Genomic DNA, 14,460 nt, shown 5'->3' on the forward strand with positions numbered 1-14,460 from the left:
CAGAGTAAAATTCTTTCACCATGGGTCACCTCTCTAACTGCCACAGCAACTCCTATCTTTGTAATATTGTGCCTGCCTTTTGCTGAAATGTTCCAACACTTGCTATAGCCCATACCGGACATCCAGTGACAGCTGCCAGGTCCACGGCCAATTCACAGGACTTGATCAAATCTTCCATCATGGCCAAAGCCTGTTGTAGTTCGGCTGAGAAAGCTGAATCCTTGGTTCTCTTTGGCCCATTCTGTGGAAACCAAATGCCTTGTTGGAAATCAAAAGGTAAACCATCTACCAAGTGAACGAAGGTAACAGGAGAGATAAGGAGCCATGGATCCAGCCAGTACAGAGACCAAAAAGGTAAATACATGGATCTCTTCCCCTGTTCCCAAAGAGTGGTGGCTTAATATATCCTGGTTTACATATATGATATGCACACAGGCAAAATCATCTACCACACCTTCTATACATTGCACTAATGACAAATGAAGTTCATAAAATTATGGACATTATATTTCTGCTACATAAGAAACATGCTGACCTTCTTTAAAGCATGAAAAAGGGAATAAAGGGGAAAGGAGAGAAAATGAGTGGGAAATATCAGAGAGGGAGACAGAACATGAGAGACTCCCAACTCTGGGAAACGAACAAAGGGTGGTGGAAAGGGAGGTGGGCAGGGGTGGGGGTGACTGGGTGACGGGCACTGAGGGGGGCACTTGATGGGATGAGCACTGGGTGTTATGCTATATGTTGGCAAATTGAACTCCAATAAAAAAATAAATTAATTAAAATAAAATAAAGCATGAAAAACCCAGACCCTTTAAATAGGCTGCTCTCCCTTTTTACATCCCTACCCCAGGGGCCTACCAAAAGGCAGGATCTGAGTATCATATTCCTGTATTTAACGTGAAAATCCTATTCCTAGGGGAAAATTATACTTAAAACCATCCCAGAGGAGGATATTTGTAAATTCCTATAGAGGCAGAAAATGAGCTGCCATGTGGAGGCCTATTAATGATTTATGTGTAAATGCCATAATTGTTGCATTTGCCACATTGAGTTCCCGCTCTCTTACCCCACCCCCGCTCTGCCCTTCCACTCTCTTCTCCTTCCCCAGTCTTTCTCACATTCTATCACCATTAAAAACATCAAAGAGATAAGAGATAAGGAAGACTCAGCATTGACTGCAAACACTGTAACTGCTAATTCAAGAGACCAATGTTCCAGTTATTACTACTGAGACATTGAGGTCATAACAAGGATGATTGTTTCAGTGTGAAAGTCTTTTGCTTACAGTTTCAGTATTTTATTGCCCTGCTACCTACATAGTTATCTGGTAAACACCAACAAAAAAATTTTGGTTTCTTCCTCTTTTTTTCTAAGACATCAATTTCTACAACAAAGAACAGACAGCTCTTTACTGCCCCCTCTCCCCGGTATGGCCCCAACTCTTTCTGTCCCCTACAGTGAGATGTAAATGAAGGTTTGTGCATTCTCCTAATCTCCACCTAAACATAGAGGATTAGCTTCTTTGGATTAGAGATATGAGGCACAGGGACAACGAATGGGGCAGAGCATGCTGCCTCCACTGAACAATCTGCCATGGATTCTTACCTTCTCACTCATATAAATATGCTCCAGGTGCTGGGGAAGGACAACAGGTTCTCACCTGAGTTTTTTGTAACATCATCAGTAAAGGATTACATTCTTATATCAGGGGTCTTCCTCTTTACCCAACACTTAAAACTCAACTTCCTTTTAGAGACTCATCTGCTATTTCCTCTCCTTCCCACTAACTCTCCTGCCACAAACATAGCAGGTAGTTACTTTTACATTGTGTAATGTAGGGCTAAGAAAAATCTTTACAAACATTATTAAACTAACTCAGTCTAGCTCCCCTTGCTCCACACTATAAAATTATTACCTGTGTCTTGAGCTTCTCTTTATTTCAAAGAGTCCCTAGCATATATACTGAGTAGAGAAGGCATGCAAATGACTGCTCCTCATGTTTTCCTTGTTAAAACCAGAATATTCTATAGAAAAGTTAAAAAAAAAAACCCCACCGCTAAGTCACAGATTTCTTCCCGATATGGTGTGGCCACCATTTCTTCCGAGGGAACCGTGGCTATCTTAGAATTCACACCCACAAACACACTTGGAGGGGAAAAAAACATAATGCATGCAAATTAGATATACTAAGAAGTACAATGAAGTAAATATAAATCATTCATAATCCTACCACACAGGAAAACCACAGCAGAAATGTTATATATTTAGTGCCAGTCTTTAATGTATGCATTTTATACGTTCACTTAATTTTGTATTCCTGTTAAAACATTTTTATGTGGAGGAAAGAAAATATATTACTGTTTATCCTGTTATGAAACCTCACCTTGAAATTGCCTTTAATTTTTTTGTTTTTTCTGTGATCATGATTTATAGGATACATACTATTTTAGAAAACATAAACAATAAAGATCATAAACAAGAAAAACAAAACTGCCATAAATTCTCCCACCCATAGACAAACACCATTAACAGTTAGTTATATAAAACAATATTTAATATACAGTACCTTAGCCAAGCTTCCTTCCTGGTCACGTGTGTCTATTCCCAAATCCTCAGGAGACTCAAAATCCAGCAGACCCTGCATTAACCCAAAAGCCTTATTGGAAATCAAAAAGTAGACTGACAACTAACCTACTGTGCAAACAATCTCCAGCCAAAATTAAATTAACAGAGGATGGATGCAAATTTGCCCATTACAAGTAAGTGGGAAAGAATGGCATAGAGTTCTTTCCACAAACAGAATCATATTGGACACAGTGTTTGGTAGCCTGGTTTTTTCTCACTCAATGACATATTATGAACATTTTTCCATGACACTATGTTTTAAAACATGTTTTTAAATTGTAGCTGTGTTGCATCCTGTAGATTAATCATAATTCATTAATCCCCCCCTACTGGTAAACATTTAGGTTCAATAATTTTTTCCTATAATAATAATAATAATAATAATAATAATAATAATCTTTGTGCATTTTTCCTAAGGATAAATTCCTAGAAGTGAAATTGTCAATGTTAAAAGTTCTTTTTTTTTTTTAAGATTTAATTTATATTTGGGGGGAGGGGCGAGGAGCAGAGGGAGAGGGACAAGCTGACTTTGTGCTGAGAATGGAGCCTAATGTAGGGCTCAATCTCACAACCCTGAGATCATGACCTGAGCCGAAATCAAGTTGGACATTTAACCAACTGAGCCACCCAGGTGCCCCAATGTTAAAATTCTGTTGTATACTTCCAAGTTCTTTATAGAAGGACTATGTTCCTACCAGTCATATATAAAAGCTTGATTCACCAGCCCCACCCTACATGGAGTATTAAATTTGATCAAAAAGTTTTGCCAATTCAACCAAAAGAGAAATCCTGCCTCCTCATTGTTGTTTTAATTTGAATTTCTCAAATAACTGCTAAGGTAGAACTTTCAAAAAAAATGTTTGCTATTAGCATTTATTCTTTTGTAAACTGCCTATGTCCTGTGTTCTTTTTTTTATTGTTTTCTTTTTTACTTAAGCTTTCAGGTATAATTGGCATATAAAATTGCTAGGTATTTAAAGTGTATATGGTGATGACTTGATATATGTATATATCGTAAAAGGATTTCTTCTATCTAATTAACACATCATTACCTCACATATTTATTTATTTATGTATTTGGCAAGAACATTTAAGTCCTATTCTTAGTAAACTTCAATTATACAATAGACTGTTATCAACAATCACCATGTTTTACATCAGATCCTCACACTTTTTTCATCTTACAAACCTTTTACCAACCTCTCCATATTGTCTTTTTTCTAGTAGGCTATTTAATTTTTTTAAAAGAAGAAAAATGAATCACTCCTATGACATGAGTTGCATTACACAGAAATCAGCATAACTACCTATTTTAGAACATTCTTCTTACAATAAGCAAAATTTATTATAAACAAATAATGCAACATTTTCCAAATCATATCTTAAAATCCAGATAAGAAAAATCCTCTACATTAAATTTCATAGTTTCAGGGCACCTGGGTGGCTCAGTTGATTAAGCCTCTGCCTTCGGCTCAGATCATGATCCCAGGTCCTGGGATGGAGCCCTGTGTCGGGCTCCCTGCTCAACGGGAGTCTGCTTCTCCCTCTCCTTTTGCTGCTCCCTCTGCTGTGCTTTCTCTCTCTCTCTCAAATAAATAAATAAAATCTTTTAAAAAGAATAAGTAAGTTTGGTAGTTTCCATACATCACTTAGCCTCTTTGACATAAATCATGACCTTAATAAAAGTGAATTCCTATTGTCCCTAAATGTACCTATTTCTAATGTATGCTAATAAATAATATATTGTTTCATTAGCTTGCTATAACTCATTAGACATTATGTACTTTATGTACTCAAAAAACTGTCACAACTGATAATTTTCATAATATCTCAGGAAAAATATTAAGCATTTCATAAGTATCATTTCTTTTTGGGTTTTGTTTTTTTAAATTATTAACTTCTATGAACTCATAATTTAGCACCCTGGCCATCTGTCCCATATTTTGCTAATACTATATTTTACCCGATATTTCATGTGTCTGTTTTTAATGGTATACTCTATCATTCTCTTCCCTTTTCTTTTGTACTCAGAAAAAAGCCTTCTCACACCAGGATTCCACGATCCTTTCTAAGCCATGAGGCCAGCAGTCATATACATCCATGCTCCCAAAGAAGCTGATAGTAGCACTGTAGAATGAGCTTTGTCCCTCAGGGTGGAGAACACTACAAAGTTCTTCCTTTCTTCACAGGCGTGCCAGTGGTTTGAACTTGTTTTTCCAGCACACAGCAAGCTTAGCTATGGGAAAAACTGGTTTGCCTTGAGTAGCCTCCCATGGTTTCACAAGGACCCCCAAGGAATATTTTATAGTGATTCCATCTCTTCTTTCCTCTGTGAAATGAAACTAACAAAATTCTCTAATTACTTTTAACATGTATCATTACCTTGTCTATGCTTCCAAAGAGCACACCAGGAAAGTACTAGTACTACTTTCATTTTACAGTCGAGGAACTTGAGCCAGAGAGGTGAAGTAATTTGCATTCTGGATGTGTCAGGGCCAGATCCAGGCCCAGGACCCAGGACGTCTAACTCCTCAGCCCAGGTTTCTGTTTACCTCGCCCTGTAGCCCTCCATGTATGGTACAGACCTTTGTTCTGTGTCAGCACAGCTCCTGTGGGAAAACTTGGGCACTTCGGTACCCGGTGTACTCAGACCAAGGAGGTGAAGACTCCCAGTCCTCCCGTTCTTTCCTCAGCTCTATGATAGGACTCATAAAGCTCAGATGACAGTGAGGATGGGACGGTCAGAGGAGTGTGAGGCTCTACGTGAACGTGACTGCTATATGGAAAAGCACTTTCAGATGCCTCTCATGGAGGGAAGCCATGAGCGTCATCCCCATTCCCACACTGGTGTGGCATCTCTGTGTGTAAAACAGTGGCTGTGCATTCCAGGAGGCTTCCTGGGGGTCCGCACTGAGTGACATCTCTAGGTGCATTACTCACTTGCTCCTTACAGCAATCCTTTGGAGGAGGTTCTAGTAACCCCATCTCACACGTGAGAAAACCAAGGCCTAAATGGTCCAGGAATGGCACACCTGGTGATGGTAGGGCCGGTCCAGCTGAGGCAAAGCTGAAAGGGGCAACTTTTTCTGAGGGCAGAATGTTAGGCAATGAGCTTAACCCCTCCCAGCCTCAGCTTTTTCATACTCCAGAGCCTTTCTGACTCATCTGATTATGGAGATTAAGTAAGAAATATATATGGGAAGGTACCTAGTACACAACAGGTGCTTGTGTGTATGTGTGTTTAAGAGATAGTAGCCACTGGGCAAGAGCTGCTTATAAAGGTTGATTTAAAACACAACTTGGAGACGTGATCCAAAGCTTTCCCTCAGCTCACATGTGGGGAGGCTGACAGCCTTCTCCCCTGTTTGGGGTGTCTGGGAGCGCTCTCCTGCAGGGGTGCTGTTGTCAGACAAAGAACCACCTATGGGTTCAGCAGAGCAAAATTCATTCCCTTATGTTGCTCCTGAGAAAGATACCTAATCTGGGGGTGGAGGTAGATACTGCAAGAGGAGAAAAGACCAGTTTGCCTTCTCCCTTCCATTACTTTAATGCACTGAAAACTGTGACTTTGGGGAAAATAACACCTCTTTTCTGAAGCTCCTTGTCTCATCTGTAAAATGGAGCCGATGGTATTTTACCTGTAGATACTTTATATAAGAGTAGAGGCTCTGGCTGCCTCCCCACCCTCTCAGCTGTCGGCAGTGTGGTGCCATTCCTCTTTCTCCCTTTGCTCCCAAGGACTCCCCGCCCCAAACCAGCCTCCTTAGAAATCATGCCTTGAGCTGCATGTTGGACTAGCCAGGCTCCCAGGTCCCTTTCAACTCTCTGATCCTTCTCCTCCTTGAGATCTGGTGCTTTAGACTTGGAGGACAGAAGAAGCCTGAAGTATAGACATATCTTCCCCTTTGGAAGACAAAGTCACAACTCTGTATGTCTGAGGACAGGACCCAGGAACCCCCCCCCCCCCCAGCACATGCACAGGAAAGCTCTGTCTTGTTGACTTTACCTTCAGCAGCATCTGGTATTTTATAAGTCTCTGGCTTGGTCCTCTGAGATACTTAAAAAGTGGGAGACTGTGATCCAGTTGGCGCTGGCAAACCTTTAAAAGCCAAACAGAAACAATGTAAAATAAAACAAACAACACACACACACAGAGAGAACAAAGTGGGAGCATTTGAATACGAGAAATGAAACAGGTTCTTCATGGAAAAGAGGTACAGCTGTGTTGACCAACCTGGTAATGTTACCAAGTTGTTGCGTGCCTCAGGAACAGCATGTAAAATGAGACAAAGGGGAAAGAGGATGGCTTGGCTAGTAATTCTATATGCAACTAGGGAAGTAGGACCGTTAATTTCGCTTAGAAAGCAAGTCCACTTCAGATCCTGAAAAAGAGGCAGCCTGTCCTTGGGGGGAGGGGGGGTGTCTGTTCAGGTCACTTTGAGTCTGGAAGTTACATGATGACTTACTAATGTCTTTCCAAGGAGCCCCAGTTTGTGGACTTTTGGACTTAATTCCTTTAAAATCCCCATCCTAGAGAAGGACTCTGATTTGCTCACTCAGCTACAGCTGCTTCTCACAGGCCTGTCCCATAGAGACCCAGGGCCACCTCAAAACCTCCAACATGTAATTTCAAAATAGGAGAGACTTTTAATTCATAAAAATTGCCATAAATTCAAATGCCAAATTCCCCTGCCTCATGCATACTGCTGATTTCTTTAAAGACTTGGCACACATAAGCATTGTCCAGGGAAAACAATTTGTGGAAGACTTTGTGATCTCAACGTTACCCCAAAGAAGGTGCAGTCTTGACATTCTTGCCAGATTGCTCTAGCTCGGGGCAGATTCTTATGGTATTTAAAATATATTTGAAGATCTTCTTTCTGAGTGAGAGAAGAATTGGAATTAATCAGGTAGCATTTTTCAGTAAGTGGACAGGATGACATCGTTTATTCATTCAAATATTCAACAAACCTGAGTATTTTCACAGTGTGAGGAACTGGGGATGCATGATAACCTTATGCTGTAGTGACTGTGTGATGGGAAGGTGAATAGGAAGTTCTACACAACCGTAAGTACTAAACACAGATTTGAACAGAGTGTTGTGGGAACAACCACAGGATTCTGGTAAATCAGTAAAGTCATCAACAGGAGTGAGTTTTAATCTTCCTCCTTCCTCCTCTGCTCTTTATCCAGGGCATCACTGTCTCCCCAGAATAGCTCTGCAGTGAGAGGTAAAACTGACAGAAAAGGTGCTGGTGGCTGATGGGCCCTCCTTTCTCTCTCCCTATCTTCCTATTTTGATCATTGTGATGCCAACCCTAGGGGGGAAAAACCCAAGAGACAACCAAAAGATGGAAATACCCCAAAAAGAAAATGTGGCAGTTTGAACAAAACAACACAGCCCTAAGTTCTTCGGGCAACTCCCAAAGCAGCAGGCTCTGCCTCAGACATCACCTTTGACCTACAGCACCAGATGCCAAGACAGAAAAAATTATACGACTATCTCAGAGCTGGAGATCTCAAGAGGGATTCCAAGTGCTCTGTGACCTCTTTCCCATTGCATCAAAGACCATGGGAGGTAGGCACATACTCCCCAATACCCCAGAATGGTTACCCCAGGCCTATGGAGTCAACTTGCCAGCTTCATCCACTCAGTCACTAGCACCTGGACCACAGAAGCTATGCTTGCCACAGAACCTGTGGTACTCTGGTGGAGAAGCCCACGCGGCTGCATCCTTGTAGATTTCTGGGTCCCTATTTTTCTCAGGCCAACTCTTGATGTCCTTCATGCAGACATAGGTTATTGTTTTCCCCACAGCTTCAACCATGTCTATTCTACTTCTAAAAACACTGCTGTAGTGAATGCTTTCTATTTCTACATGTGTGTGTGCATGCACACATGTTTAGGAAGGGAGACGACCCTTGAGAAATGTTGTTCAGACAGGTTAAGGAACTAGAATAGTAACTCAGAGCTTAACGATATGTTCATTATTTATTCATTCAAGAACTATCTATTGTGTGCCTTTGATGTGTCAGGCACTGTACTAAGTATATTTGTGAAATTCAACATCTTCCACAGTAGAGTAGCTTATACATGGGGAACACTCTTGCCATACCAAAGGCCAGGCTTATAAAATACTACAAATTGATTAAGGCTTCTCACCCACACTGGGTCTGTCAGAGCACAAAAACATTTAACACTAACTACCAGAAGATTCTTAAAAGCTAGAGGAGACTTTGGGGCTCCAGATTCCCACCAAGCGAAACATCCTCAACAGTCAGCCACCTTTCCCCAAACTTTTCCAGCATCGGTGGCACCTGGTTCTCTCGGTGGATGCTGAGCTGAAATGTGTGCTCCTGAAATCCTTACCCCTTGATACTATACTTGTGCTTCGAACAATGCAGAATACCATAGGCCTTCAAGCACCAGAACATGACTGTTGACCTAAATTTGCTTTTCAATCCAAAATTCCTTAAAACAATTTAAGGAATATACACTAACCAGCAGCATATGAAAGTGCCCAACTATCCTCACCTACTTATAGAATAAATTAGGAGGCTTAAAAAAATTGCTACCAAAAACTCATATTCGCACATGATCGTTTATGCATTAGGATGGTGGGCTGTTGGTGGATGGTCCAGGTTCAGTTCTTGGCTTTGTCAGTTCCCAACCATATGGCCCAAGATCAGTGACTTAACCTCTCTATATTTCAGTTTTCTTATCTATTAAGTAGATTCACAGCAGGAGTCAACTATGACGCTGTATAATGAGATGATGTGTAGAAACTGCTCAACAAATGCCCAATACATACGGAGTACCCAATACATGGTGGCTATTCACAAAGCACTTTTTACTTTGTAGAAATCTTCTGTAAACAGTATTTCATTAGATATCCACAATGTCTTAACATGTTGGTATCATTAAGCCTATTGTATGGAGGAAGGAAATTAGACTCCAGGAGTTTAAGTGACGTAACATGAGTTTATGCAGATAGCAAGTGGCTCACCTTAGATAAGAAGTTACATTTCCTGAGTCCCGCCCCAGTGCTATTTCCATTGTGCATGTCACATCTCAGAGCCAATGGAACTCAAGGCAGACTACTAACCAAAACTATTCTAGGTAGAGCTTGGTCTCTGGGGCAGAATTTTTCTGGATTCGGCAGACTATAGAGTCTGATTGAAACATTTGACCAGAGCAATATTTCAAAACTCATTTTCATGATTAATGGAATTCTGCAAATATTATTGAGAAAAGGTCAACTGTTGTAATAAATAATGGGTGAGGGGCCCACCTCACTGACTAACAAATACACAGCAGCAGCCAATTCCTTCAAGGAGCCTCAAAGATTAGCTAATCGTGGTTTTTAATTACTACATCTGTCCTGGACTAATAACTTTATGATTGAGACCAGTTTATTACTAGTACTATGTCCCCAACATCATAAATCATACAGGATTATAGGCAGAGTTTATAGGCAGATCTGGATTAATGATTTCTCAGGTTTCTCCCAACTTGGGGGACTATAGAAAGCTTTCTCACTTTAGGTGAGAAATTCTTCTAGGAAAGAGATGTTTTGTCAGCAGTTCCTGACCATTACCTTATACTTGGGACAATTTTTTTTTTTTTTAACCACGTCCCTTTTCTCCCCACAGGAATTTGGTCCTTTCCTCATCCAACAGTTTAAATAAGTCTTTGCAATGATGATGTAAGCAACTATAAAATATTTCTAAACTCTGAAACTAGATTTCACATCAGTGGTTTGATGAATGCAAAATTACAAAACACTACAAAACACAATACTACAAAGTAATTCAAAAAGGAAATTAATCAGATTGAATACAGCATAGTTTGTAGTGTACCTTGAATTTGGCACTTGACAAAAAAAACCTACAATGAGGCTGAGGGAAAACCCATACAGGGCCATGGAAAGGACCTTCTAAGCTGGCAAGAGCTCTGAGGGTCAAAAGCTCTATTTCTCCATTATGTCCAATGCCTTAAAACCTGGGGATTTTTGTTTGCTCAGTTTATTACACATACCGCTCTTAGACTTATCAGCCAAAATTTGAGTTCTTTATAATTTTTGAGTTGACCTGTTGTCTCAGGCTTACAAAAAGAAAAGGAAGAGAAGGAAAAGAAGGTCTAGTTGAAAGAGAGAGGAAATGCAAAAGACTTAGAAAGTCCAGGGCACCAGGATCATCTGCATAGTCCTCCCAAGGGAAGAAAGTGGTGGGGAGTGGTGCTAGGTTATACATTTCTCTGTGCCAGCTTTGATGGGGCATCACTGGTCCAAATAGCTTATTCACTGCCCAAAGTAGGGATGCAGAGAGGGCAAGAAGGAAGAAGTCTGTGCAGTGGGGAAGAGGAAGTCAAAGATACGGTGCTGTACGGCAGGAAATCCTGTTAGGTGCTAAGCATAAGAGGGACCATAGACACTGAACTGTGCCTCTGAAACTAATAATACACAATATGTTAGTTGAACTAAAATTAAATTAAAAAAATAAACTTTGAAATATGCTCCAAAGTTATTTTTTCATTAAGAATAGAAAATAAATTCCAAACTGAAAAGTTAAAAAAAAAAAAAGAGGGACCATAGATTTAACATATTCTAACCATTCTCTGTGCTGTAAAAAAATAAAATAGAAGAAAATATATTTTCTAAGACTTTTAATTTACCATCAGTACTTCTGCTCTTGAGAGTGTTAGTGAGGAATTTAAGCCTGCTGTGTGATTCTTGTTAAAAAAAACAACAGTGAGCTTAGTCATTCAGAGGAGGATCCTCTGTTTTGAGGAGGGGCAGTCCTTTATGTCACCAGGCTTTGCGGGAGGCCAAGCTTGGAAGTTGCTCCCATCTGTCATGTGAGCCTAGTCAAACTGGACTCACCTCACCCTGGGTGACATACTGCAAAGGACTCCTGCTTTGCATTCAAAAGGCATGTGTAACTTGTCAGACCATTGGTGTTCCCATTTGCCTTTGCCCCTCAACACAGGAAAATTAAGGGCTAAACTTTAATCACATGGCTATTTTGACTTACAGGAAGCACAGACTTACTCTCTCGAGAAAGCAGCGTGCCAGCATTGTGGGGTTTTCAGTGCACTTTTCCAATTCTTTCAGAAAAGTCCTAGGGAGGGAAAAGTATAGTAACATTTTGATTTTTTTTTTACATGTATGAGGTTAAGACACATGAAGGTTTTTTAAAGTAAAAATCACATAAGGTTATTAAGACGTGTTCAGAAAAATGCTGTTTTCCAAGGCTTTATTGCTCTTGACTCATCTTTAACACGCTGATTTGGAAGAAAAAAAACATTCTGTGACATTACTAGGATTCCTTAAAGCCATCCACAGCTCTCCTGATAATTCTAGGCATTAGCTGGAGATAGCCAAGATGCACCAAGGCTCCCTGATGCATGAGAATCACATGAATATGGTGCAAGATGCCTGGGTGGCTCAGCGGTTGAGTATCTGCCTTTGGCTCAGGTAGTGATCCTGGGTTCCCGGGATTAAGTCCCGCATAGGGCTCCTGCATGGAGCCTGCTTCTCCTTCTGCCTATGTCTCTGCCTCTCTCTGTGTGTCTCTCACGAATAAATAAAATCTAGAAGAAGAAGGAGAAGGAGGAGAAGGAGAAGAAGAACTGCTGTTGCTGCTTCTACTGCTAATAGCACTGAGAGCTTAAGGTAAGCCAGGCATAAGTACTTCATAAACAATATCTCATTTAATTATCTACCAAACCTGGTAAGGTAGGGTTTCATAAATGTGAAACCTGAGGCATAAAGAGGTTGAATGACTTCTCCAAGGAAGGTAGCAGAAATGGTATTTCCATTTCCGTTTTGTGTCTGACCAATGGACAAGAGATGAGGTTGGGAAACAACTCTGGGTGAATTCACCAAGCAGTCTCTTCTTTTCCATCAGTTTCACGTATGATTTGGGGTTATTATACCGAGGAAAGAGAGGAAATGAGCTGTAGTTTCATTTGTGAAATGAAAGGCTTGGAAGATGATCTTCAAAGTCTCTTCCTCTGGGATCCCTGGGTGGCGCAGCGGTTTAGCGCCTGCCTTTGGCCCGGGGCGCGGTCCTGGAGACCCGGGATCGAGTCCCACATCAGGCTCCCGGTGTATGGAGCCTGCTTCTCCCTCTGCCTGTGTCTCTGCCTCTCTCTCTCTCTCTGTGTGTGACTATCATAAATAAATAAAAATTAAAAAAAAAAAGTCTCTTCCTCTTCTAATTCTCTAGAACTCAACACCCAAGCAGCCCTGGGCTAAGAGGACAACTTGTTGGACCAGTTAGCATTTTCCAACACCCTAGCTCCCAGTAGTACTCTATGACAGTAGGTATGTTGACATGTGCCTTGGTCATCTTTATTCCTAATGTTGAACACAGTGACTGACACAGAACAGGTCCTCAATAAATGCAGATGCATGAATAGATAAATAAGCAAAGGAAAACATGCAAAAAACATAACATTAATGCCTGATACCTGGTATGTGTCATTGATGTCTTTTTCCTTCTCCCTCTGAGATCTGTGGCACTTCTTCCCTCTTCATCCCAACCCATCCCAACCAAGCCCACTGACTCTGGACTACCTGCTTAAACCTGGCAAAGCCTACACATGTTCATCTTCAAATCTCATCAGTCTGATTTCCATTTTTTCTCTTACTTGCCATTTTTCCTGATAATTTGAATTCTTATATACCTGTTGTGAAATTCATAAAGTTCTCTAATATTCCCAAAGAGAAACTCCTTGTTATTCTGAAGAACGTCTGGAATCAGATGCTTCAGCCAAATAAAATCCATTGGAGTGATATATCCCTGCAGAGTTGGAAACAAGGTAGGTTTTACAGATAGAAACATTTAAGAGATGATCTGAATTTGCTAGTCTAGGGACCAAAACTTTAATAATTGGGAAATATGGCACACTTATTTTCTGAAAGCCATTCCATCAAACACTTTCTTTTGATATTATTTCCTTCATGTGTCCATCTTCAGAAGAAGATGGTTAAATTTAAATGGCAACGATAGTAAGATGGCATTTTATAGAAAGAACAAATATATTTTTTAAATGTTTATGTTATACCAGTCAAGTGTGAAAGCAAAAAACATATGCATCGTTTTACCACCACATGCAATTACTATTGTTTTATTATATTTCCTTCATGATTTTTTAAAAGTTTATTTTATTTGGTTCTAATCACGGTACATATATAATTTGTATTCTGTTTTTCTATATGCGTTTTAGGCTCTGCTTGCAAATTTCTACATATATTGTTTTTAATTTAATCTTATAAGCATTTTTCAATGTTGCTACATATTATTCAAAATAATTAACTTATAACAGTTAAGCAATATTTCATTCAGCGTGAATATCAGACTTTATTAACACCCACTTTTTATTGGCAATTTTGTTTTCTTCTGATATTTTATTATAAAAAATTCTATTATAACTTTGTACAGATAATTTATTCTTCAGGATTATTTCCTTAAGAAAATAGGAAAAATTCATATTTTCACTATCAAGCAAAACATCCTACTTGAAACAATTCTCCCTTATTAAATTATCAAAAGCATTCAAATTATCGTGTCCATTGTTGGCAACTACAGGGTGAACCTATTGGGCAGTGCTAAAATCAGTATGAATTGGCACAATCCTTTGGAAGTTATTTGGCTACACGGATCAATAGTCATAAGAATGTTTTTATTCCTATTGCAAAGATACTTGCAATATTGTAGGACCTGAACTCTTGGTGGAGATTCTAGAGACATATGGCAACTATTTTAAGTCTGTTTGTGCCACAGAATCTCTCTAATTTGAATACATGCTTAAGGTCTACTACCCCA

General features: G+C 39.9%; 1 protein-coding gene across 1 annotated transcript in view; it reads right to left on the reverse strand.

Annotated features, from left to right (window-relative positions):
* Positions 1-14,460, reverse strand: part of MCF2L2 (MCF.2 cell line derived transforming sequence-like 2) — a 237,482-nt gene that overhangs the window by 37,793 nt on the left and 185,229 nt on the right. The window contains exons 17-22 of the mRNA XM_055307990.1: positions 13,319-13,434; positions 11,679-11,748; positions 7,416-7,508; positions 6,635-6,727; positions 2,570-2,641; positions 116-241 (exon numbers count right to left, since the gene is read on the reverse strand). Coding sequence (XP_055163965.1) covers positions 116-241; positions 2,570-2,641; positions 6,635-6,727; positions 7,416-7,508; positions 11,679-11,748; positions 13,319-13,434 — 570 coding nt within the window. The remainder of the gene's footprint in view (positions 1-115; positions 242-2,569; positions 2,642-6,634; positions 6,728-7,415; positions 7,509-11,678; positions 11,749-13,318; positions 13,435-14,460) is intronic.

Source organism: Nyctereutes procyonoides, unplaced genomic scaffold (assembly GCF_905146905.1).
Source record: "Nyctereutes procyonoides isolate TBG_1078 unplaced genomic scaffold, NYPRO_anot_genome, whole genome shotgun sequence".
NCBI lineage: Eukaryota > Metazoa > Chordata > Mammalia > Carnivora > Canidae > Nyctereutes > Nyctereutes procyonoides.